The 9,741-nt window shown below is 34.0% G+C and overlaps 2 protein-coding genes across 2 annotated transcripts; one reads left to right on the forward strand and one right to left on the reverse strand.

Annotated features, from left to right (window-relative positions):
• Positions 1 to 1,208: 1,208 nt before the first annotated feature.
• LOC145730397 (succinate dehydrogenase cytochrome b560 subunit, mitochondrial-like) lies at positions 1,209 to 2,137 on the reverse strand. Its single transcript, XM_081981595.1, has 3 exons — positions 1,976 to 2,137; positions 1,673 to 1,893; positions 1,209 to 1,617 (listed from the first exon to the last, which is right to left on the reverse strand). The coding sequence occupies exons 1-3, from the start codon at positions 1,990 to 1,992 to the stop codon at positions 1,328 to 1,330; spliced, it is 528 nt and encodes a 175-aa protein (XP_081837721.1). The 5' UTR covers positions 1,993 to 2,137; the 3' UTR covers positions 1,209 to 1,327.
• Positions 2,138 to 2,434: 297 nt separating this feature from the next.
• Positions 2,435 to 9,716, forward strand: LBR (lamin B receptor). The gene is made up of 7 exons (XM_081985854.1): positions 2,435 to 2,594; positions 2,920 to 3,251; positions 4,063 to 4,208; positions 4,263 to 5,057; positions 7,384 to 7,582; positions 7,641 to 7,850; positions 7,979 to 9,716. The coding sequence occupies exons 2-7, from the start codon at positions 2,930 to 2,932 to the stop codon at positions 8,254 to 8,256; spliced, it is 1,950 nt and encodes a 649-aa protein (XP_081841980.1). The 5' UTR covers positions 2,435 to 2,594; positions 2,920 to 2,929; the 3' UTR covers positions 8,257 to 9,716.
• The last annotated feature ends 25 nt before the right edge of the window (positions 9,717 to 9,741 follow it).

Here is a 9,741-nt window from a genome sequence, read left to right on the forward strand (position 1 = left end):
TGGATCTCAATCATGGAAACTTAATGGTACTAACGATAACGAGAAGCAAAAAAAATGGCAAAACGTGCCGTGCATGAGCTGACCGTAAACCCATAACAAAACACAAGACATTCTTCGAGTTACCATATTTATCTAAGAGTAAAAGGTGTATAGTGGGTATAACAAAAGTAATGTTACTGTTGATGGAAGTTTCTCTTTACTTTTTTTTTTCGCAACACCAAAACAAAGAATATACCTTATATGTAGAAAAACAATTATCCGGAGGAGGTTTTCTTTTCTTTATATATTACTAGGTTAGTATCGTTTAGATGTCCAGGTGATTTCATCATTAGATTTTTGAACGGTCAATTTACATCATAAGACTTTTCTTCAACAGAAAATAGATTTCAAATGTATCAGTATATCATCATAAAAATTATCATTTAGAAGTATTATTAATGGAAAACAAGTAGAGCACCTTTAAAGATTGAATACTAATAATGATAAATCATATTTGGAATGTCTAAGTACAACGAAATCCAATTCTTATGTTGCTTATAACCCATAACCATAATGCATTGCGATGTTACGTTGTTAATTGTTACTAAACTTTTATATTTTTGGGTTAGCATACTAGTTTTTCCAGTAGCTTGTACTATTCCAATAATATATGGAAAATAAATTAAAGAAAAACTAGGTCACTTCACCTTTATAACATCCTACAAACAAACACATAATAAATAGGTGAGTTTTCAACAAAAACAGATCTTGATGAGGAGGCGGCCATAAATTAGCCACTGAATCCAGGTTTTTAGGAAGACTAGATAAATTTTCTGTGATTAATAATGGTTTTTAATGATCCGGAAGGACTAAGAAGTTTTCTAATAATAGGCTTTTTAATATGTTGTCCTAGTTAATCTATTCTTTTACTTCGTTGTGGATATCTTACCTATACATACCTAAAAGAGGACAGAGTGCAGAAAGCTTAAATGATAGGACTAGTTTTCCATAATCATGTTTAATCTTGAAAACACTTTTTTTAGTTTTCCTTATTAACTACCTAACATAGATTGAGGTTACTGGAAGAAGAAATTGCAAATGTCAGTTGAAGACAAATGCAGACTGTTAGCAGAAACCACACATTTGTTTCCACAAGATTTGGTGAATAAATTAAGATATTATTACATCAGTCCTAGTATGTAATAAAACAGTTTATTTAAAACTACAACTTGAGAAAAAAAGTAGCTTTAATCACAGTAAATTTGAATACAAATTATTAAGGGTGTTAACAACCTCCAACAAGGAAAACCAATAATTTATGTACATACAAAAAATGAATCTTAGACACTTAAGACATTCCAGAAAGAATTGCAGCAGAAACACTAGCCACAGCCAGCATAGTCCAGCCAGTAGCATACACTTCCCTTATGGTCAAAAATTTACCAGTGTCCCACAGCAAGTGACGAATACCATTCCAGAAGTGATAGGAAATTGGGAATGCCAATAAAAACTTCAGACTGTAGATACAACCAGCGCCGATTTCCGCACACCTTAATTGTTCAATGTAGTGCTCCAAAGGGCACTCCAAGCCTACAGCTGCAGCACCAAGCAGCACAGTGTAACCTGTTAAAATCATCCCTAAAATGTATTAAATCATTAGTGAGGTTAAGTCCCTTGAAGATGGTCTCCCCACCAGTAATCCTGTGGGAAATAGACAACATAGAAGTGAGCTGTGGCTTGTAAATAGTCAAATGGGGTGATTGAGGTCTGGCTAGTCTCATGTTACGTTCATCATGACTTTCATTTGGCGGTGCTGCAGCTGGGGTACACTTTATTGTCACAGGCCTGACGTAGTTGACCAATCTGGTACTCTCCTGCTTCAGTAGCTGAGGCCCCAATCTGTTTCCTGCCAATCTACAATTATATAACTGTTGTGTGTTTAGGAAGACTTGCAATGGATTTACTATCATGTCCAGGCTGTATATAAGGTACTAACCTGAAAATTAACGACATATTTTTGTGAGTTAGGGGACAAGCGGGCAAGTATGTTGTGCTTTATAAAATTATTATACACTTTTTTTTAAATAATCTCAATATTTGAGACACAACAAAGTCTGTCTTCTGACAATTATTCTCATCTGATCGATTACAGCGTGATATAACATAAAGACGGAGACAACCAATTGATATCTAGCATGCGAGACAAGGGTAGACAAAGTCTACACAATTATTAAATTTATAATGAATTATGCCTGTCAAACTGTACACATGTATACGGTAAAACACTACTATTGCTATGCTTTCTTTCTCTCTTTACTTGTATTTTTAAGAGTGAGAGAGCAAATTGAACGTTTGTCTAAATTTACTTCTATGGACAGTGGTGATATTCTGATTGGCTATTGGTGTGCGTGACTGTCCAATTTTGCACCAATCACAAAATGCTGACGCTTCTGTCTAGCGTCCCTCATGAAAATGGTTTGTTTATAGTTTATAAAACTTAGCGTCTATTCTTAGCGTGGTTCTTTTTGAATAACAAATCAAATTATTATTAAGGTTTTTACAAAAACTGAATGTAAATAGTGTTGTTACTACATTGCCGGACTGAAATAGCAAAGGTAAGTCGTAGTTTTCATTGTAATTTCATTAAAAATAACAAATTACCAACCTCACCATGAGAGCTAGACCCAACGCGGGTTTTTAAAAATGTTTGAAAAACCAAACTTGTATCACGATTACAACGTGTTTTTCTTTGCTAATTCAAGCCTCTCCATTAGTCATTTGTCAGACATTATTGAAATTGTACAATTTTCCTAAGGTAATTAGGAACCGCGCCAAAAATATTGGTTACTTAATTTTAGGTTAAATACCTCCCAGCTAAACAATACGCATTTTTCTAAAATCGTTTAAAACTCAGCCATAACGATAACAAATTTATTACAGAACTGGCATTATGGGACCACCAAAAAAGACCACATCGGTTTCTGACAAACCTGACAAGTCGACTAAAAGACCACGAAGTCCGGGTAGAGGTGAAAGCAGAGAGACAAGAAGGACCTCAAAAAGTCCAGCAAGACCAAAAAGTCCAAGTAGGACAAGAGTAAAACCAGAGCCTTCTCCTGACCGAGCCAAAACTAGGAAAAGTACAGATTTATCTAAATCTCCTACAAGAACTCGTGCAGGACATTTAACCCCAACCAGGAGGAGTCCAATTAGAAGTTCTCCTTCTCGGCTTAATAAGGAGCAGGAAAAACCTAGAAGCAGTGCTACTAAAGGTAAGTTAAATTTGTATTAAGTTTACTCCTTAAAATGTGATCTTTGATATTATTGTTCAGTTGTCATATTTGTATTATTATGCAATTAATACAAAAGGAAGTTTTGTGGTTTACAGTGCTAATCTAACTTATTATCACTAATTACACTGTATAAAACCCACTTGTAGCATTTTTACATTTATAGTATTTATCTTAATTGCATTTTGAGATTTGAGCTTATGTGGTATGAACAGAGTTGTAGAAGTGTGCATGCAATTGTATAAATTTATGCAATTTCTATCAGTTATGCTCCAGGATTTACCAACTTTTCAAAAAACTTTCATTTTGCCCACATTTTTTTTATGTGCTCATTAACTAAAACATTATTTCTGTTTTGCCTGCATTATTATATAATTATTGGTGTAAAAAGCCAAAGCCACTTATAACTACATAGTAATTTGGTGTAAAATGCTGACACTTGGTTTTGTGTCAAATCTTACTTTAAATTAAAAGAAAAGGTGAATTATTAGCTAAACACTTTCTACTAATAAATCCTGTTTTTTTTTGTTAATTTTTAACAGAAAGTAGAAAATTTTAGTTTTAGTAGGATTTTTATGAAAATACAGGTACAGGAGTTGACATAATATCAAAACAATTAAAGCTATAAAGTAAAAAAGAAACATACATTGAAATCTGTCATTTACATTGAAAATTAGAAGACTTACCTTCATACTTTTTTCTGATACTAAATGTCCTTTAATTTACAATAAAATAATATACAATTCAAATGTCACATTTTTCTAAATAGCTGCATTTGGTACTGTTGTTTCAGAATCTAGTGCAATTCCCATTTTGACTAAAAAGAAAAAAGTTGTGGAAGTGGACACCGACTCCGACACTGCAGACGAAAAATTCGAAGTGAAGGAAAAACCCAAAGCTGCCGTAAGAGGCCGTACCAGAGTGAACTTGGTTGAAAAGGTAAGTTTCTTGAAATTCGGATGTTTCATCGGCTTCTACTTGTTAATGAATTAGGTGGAGGAAGAAAAGGAGGCTTCCAGAAGTACACCAATTCCCTCCTCTCAATTAGTAGTGAAACGAGTGACGAGATCTCAGCAAAAAGAAGTCGAAAGGATTGTTCATTTGAGACATTTTGAGCCTGAAGCCGCGAAAAAGTTGTCGGAATTCTCGGACGAAGATGTGGAGTTTGTGAAAGAGACATCAGTTCCACCTAAAGCTGGCAAGAGTATTTCAGGCTTTGCTAGCCTTATTGGAGTTATAGTTTTATTGATTGGCCTTCCTTTATATGGGCTTTATTTGTACAATGCTTGTTCAGGAAAGCAATGCACCTTCACTAAAAGTCCAGGAAAAATTAGTCTCACTCTGTCCACTTATTTTGACTTAAAGTCAATTTTAGGCTATGTCACCTACATTTTTCTTCTAACTATTTTGTATGCCTTGCCGTTCGGGGGGTGGAAAGTCACTGCCTTACCAGATAAAAATGGAAAGTTTGTTTACGTCACCAATGGATTATTCAGCGCCTTGATAATTCTAGCTATTTCGTCATTGTTAGAATACTATAACATTCCAGTTTTGGGATTTATCATAGACCATACTTTGCATCTCTTTGTGGCGGCTCTGTTGACCGGAGTTTGCCTAACTGTGCTAACATACATCAGAAGTTTCTACGTTCCCGTTAGCGCTCTCAATCCCAAAATTGTGAACAGGAACAGGTTGTACAACTTTGTGGTGGGCAGGGAGTTGCACCCCAGGATTTTTCGAGTCATCGACCTGAAAATGTTCGTCTTCAAGACGCTGGTTATTACTGAGGTAAGTGGAATGATGCTCATTTATATGCCTAGGTTTTCGGTTATTTAACACTAACACAGCCAATTTTATTTATGGTGTAGTACCAATTAACTTGGTTAAATTCTTAGTGACACACAAAAATATACTTTTTACGGATCAGCGTTTTTCCAATGTTGTTTTTTTAGACATTCTTTAATTAATCAAAAACTAGCTAGATTTAGCTATTTCCTCAATTCTAGATTTGCCATATTTGCTATTTTTAATGATGTAGGATACATTTCTGCAGTCAAATTGACATTTTGACATTCTGCAAGTGTCCCAGAATAGCAAGACTAGATGAGATTACGTTTGTTTATACAAAACAAATATTTCAAGGAAATAATTTTTGGTAAACATTAATTAAGCAGTAACTAAATGAGTACTTTACCACTTTAGCCGTCATAAGGTTTTTTGTTAGTTAGTTAGGCAATATATATTTCATATTTGTTACATAAAGAGATAACACAACAAAGTTTGTACAAAATGTTACACTAGCTATATATACATTGTTAAAGTCATATTAATAATAAAAAAAAGTTCTAAAGTTAACTATGTACATTTTGGTGTATTATGCTTGTGACAGTCTTGGGAAGAATTCTGTTTTCAGATCTGTTGGTTCCATTGCTATTATTATTGGTTATAAAAAATTATCTGACTCCGGTAGTTTTTCAGCCTCCTTTGGTACACTGGGCAGTTAGTGTCACGTGCTGAATGTTGGCTTTCTTCTGCTTTGTATTTCATTTTAATACAGTTAATGCATTTTAATCGTATTGACTGGCAATCACTGCCTGAATGCTCGTATTCTCCGCATTTATGGCAACACAGCCTTTCATGCAGTATTTTCCAACATGTCCAAAACCGCAACATTTGAAACATAAGGCTAGGTTAACATGTTCTTGGACGTACACTTTCATCATATCAAAATTGACGGTTTCGGCTTTTAAAAACCACTTAGCTATTGCTGGTTGAGCTTGTAGAATCCAATTTTCTTTCGTGAGATTACGACACTGTTTTTTAGCTATTACTTTGATTTCCATCTTTAGGTTTGAAATATTCAGATCGGTTTCGATGGTGTCGTTCATTCTGATCAATTCTTCAATAAATTCGGTTTCTGAGTAGCCCTTTAGAATGCCAGTTATCATAAACATTGGATTTATTATCCCACTTTCTTTAATTTTTATGTTGTCCTTCTTTTCCAGTGTGTTTTTTAATATCTTTTGTTGCGCTTCGTTCCGGCTTTCAAAAACTATTGCCCCATCTTTCAAATGCTTGATATTTTTGAATCCTCCTATCCCAGATCTTTCAATTTCTTTTTTAAGTTGACACATTGCTTCTCTTGGGTCTGAGACATCATTGATTTTAACGAGTGTTTCTAATTTCTTTGAAACTTTAGGTGTTGTCCATGTTTGTTTTTCTTGATCATTGTTTGTTTTTGAAGGATTAATCTCTTGTACTACAGCTGCGTATGTTTTTTCTTTTGGCACAATGGATTCTTGATTACTAGCTTTCAATAGGGGGTGTGTATTTGAGTCATTTTTTATCTTCAAGGTTGCCAATTCTAATTCATGTGCAATGGACATTTTTTCTTGCTCTAGTTGTCCCATTTTTAGGGTGATAAGAGTCAAGTTCTTGTAAATAACAGTAGTTGATTTTCTTAACCTTTCTTGATTGTACCTAATTATAGCTGGACTGCCATTTACTTCTTCACTTGTGTAAAATTCAATTTTTCCTAGTGCTTCAAATGTATCATTTAGAATGCTGCCTATTTGTAGTTCTTTTTGTTTTTCTGATGTTTGTATTGTTTGTTGAACGGAGGTCCTCTTTAAAATTGGTGCTTCCGCGTCTGACATGTTAATTACACAACTTCTTCTTATTTATATTTAAGATCTTGCGATCTGTTAGTTTTGCAGCTTCCTCTGGATCAGTTTCTGGGAGGTGGACCGCCAGCTGTCCTTTTTCTTAGGTGGTCTTCCAGGTGCTCTTTTCCCTTCAAGTGCGATGCGTGGCAGTCTTCCCTCTTCCATTTTTCTCACGTGACCGTACCAATATCTTTTTCTTTGTCTCCTCCATCTTATGATGTCTTGCACCCCACATTGTTCCCAGTAATGCCAGTCAATTGTAATGTCAATGTTCCTAATTCGGTCTATTCTTGTTTTTCCCATTACGCGAGAATAGCTGCATCATCGGCGTAGCATACCATGCTGATTCTTTTATTCTGTCCCATTCGGTATCCCATATTTAGTGATGATATAAAAAACATAAAAATATTTAGTGATGATACTAAACAACATTTTTTAAAAATTTGCAGTTGTTGATTCTTACCGCTTACCTGTACAAAAGCTTCCAATCGACCAAAAACCCAGAAAACGTGAATGAAGAGATTACTAAACGGTTACTGCGTTTGTCACCAACGTTTTTGGTATATTCTTCCTTGCAATTGATCCGTTTATTAGATCGACTGATTTACGAAAGAGTTTGGGTGACTTCCAAAGAAATTCAACAAGAAGGTGAATATACAAAACAAACAACTAATAGCAAAAAAACTTATTCATGTACTGTTTGCAGGTTTTGGTTATGATATGGGCGTAAACTACTTGATTTACCCTTTCATTTCCTCTTTTATTCTGAAATATATCGTGGAACAGCATGTGGAACTGGCGTACTGGAAACTGGGACTGATCTCCGTTGTTTATTTGGTTGGACACGTTATTGCAAGGATTAGCGACAATGTTAAGGATGGGTTTAGAAAAAATCCTTATAGTTCAAATTTTTCACGTAAGTAAAATTATGAAATTGATTGATTGAAATTGCAAAAGTCATCTTGTCGTGACTATAATAATGCTCACAAATCTCACTATAATAGTAATGTAATAACTATTACCGTGAACAATTTTTACTTTCAGGTCTGACTACAATTCCTACGAACCAAGGTAAGAAACTGCTCGCTTCAGGTTTGTGGGGCTTCGTCAGACACCCCAACTATCTGGGCAGTATAATAAACGAACTGGCCACCGTACCGTTTGTTGCTTGCGCCCCTCCGGTACTACTCCGGTGGTTTAACGTTATAAATTTAATTAATCGCGCCCGCGTCGACAACGAACAATGCCAACAAAAATACGGTATGGCTTGGGAACGATACTGTAATCGAGTACGGTACTTGTTAGTACCCAAAGTGTATTAGGGTGCTAGGAACTTACCGATTAAATCATAGTTTCGGTAATTTTTCTGTGGAATTTTATTGTACGCAAAACGTTTATTGAGCTCACATTTTTTTGTTCTTTTGATCTCTTTATTCATGTGAGCGGTAAATTTACATATTTTAATTTTAATAAATCAATATTAATTGACATTGGTTACATCCAGGCTACTTTTTGCAGCGGATATTTATTTGGTAATACGAGGATCCATTAATATGTGTCACTGTGTTAGGAATGAGAGCAGCAAAGCAATTTGTTTTTAACATATACTTCTCTGTTAGTACAAATGCGTGTTTGCCATATCTAAACTAACAAAGTGTATCGTTGGATTTTGTCGGTTTGATGTCTTCCTGAAAGTAATTTTCAGTGAACAAACTTTCTGCAGACCGTTTGAGGAATATTATAGTGCTATAATTTATAAATGTAATAGTGATTTTGAGTGCGGTTTAAAGCTAACACAATGAATTTAAAGTCTTGTCAAAATACTTAGATTCATTTCATTAAAGCTACCAAAATGTGCTTTTCTATCAACATCTATTTTCATATTGAAAATATGGCCATATTGTATCACCCATCCAGCTATCAAATAGCTTATTTTGCTAACCGTACACGTGTAATATTAACTTTCTATTAGTGTAATGTTGGAGTACAAACTTATTATTTTAGAGAGTTTACATTATTTGTACCGAAACTGAATTTTATTATAAATTTTAATTTACGTTATATATTCGACCCTGTTCTTGGCAAATTTAATGTACATGATGGAGGAACCAAAGAGACAGCAAATTGAGTTAACTGTTGGTTAACATGGTTATTTGTTATTGTGTGTGTCTCTCTCTCCTGTGCTCAATTGATGTGTTGTGTAATAATGGTTTTATAATAGAATGAAACATATTTAATCGAATTTTTCTAGAGAGTTAATAATCAAAAGATTCAAGTGACTGAGAATAATATTTAAGCATTTATGGCTTGTATAAAGTGGCGTGCATTTAGTGCCCTTATGCACCCAATTCAGTGTATTAAAAAAAAAACATTTTAACAATCGTAAATTTTGTTGTTACGTTAAGTAAATTGAATGTGACCAGGACATTATAGCATTTTTAACTTCTTGAATCTTGCCTAAATTCGTCTAAATATGTTTGATTCTGTATAAAGGCTCACTTTTGTAAACTTGAGTTTTCTCAACTTGAATGGCAGTTTTCTTGCAGCCAAATCGAATTAAAAATACTGTATTTTGTTATACAGGTTATAGGATATTATAATCGTTTTGGGGTTTTTCTCAAATTTTCAATTAGTACTATGTACTGATTGTAATCATTTGATTATAATTGTAGTTTTCTTTAGGCAATAATTTTTATATAGATGATATTTCTTATGAAGACCGAACAAATTTTAAAGTAATGGCTCTAGATAGATATATTTTAATAAAATACAGTCAATTGTCTATGTGTTTGGTTTTTTTTTTTTTA

The sequence above is a fragment of the Ips typographus genome, linkage group LG1, assembly GCF_016097725.1.
Source record: "Ips typographus isolate SLU linkage group LG1, UJ_Ityp_2.0, whole genome shotgun sequence".
NCBI classification, from domain to species: Eukaryota; Metazoa; Arthropoda; class Insecta; order Coleoptera; family Curculionidae; genus Ips; species Ips typographus.

Coding starts and splice junctions, on each gene's coding strand:
- LOC145730397 (XM_081981595.1), bottom strand. Junction 1,618..1,672: donor TATTTCCCACAGGATTACTG/GTGGGGAGACCA, acceptor AATACATTTTAG/GGATGATTTTAACAGGTTAC.
- LBR (XM_081985854.1), top strand. CDS start 2,930: ATGGGACCACCAAAAAAGACCACATCGGTTTCTGACAAACCTGACAAG. Junction 5,058..7,383: donor AGACGCTGGTTATTACTGAG/GTAAGTGGAATG, acceptor AAAAATTTGCAG/TTGTTGATTCTTACCGCTTA. Junction 7,851..7,978: donor TTATAGTTCAAATTTTTCAC/GTAAGTAAAATT, acceptor TTTTACTTTCAG/GTCTGACTACAATTCCTACG.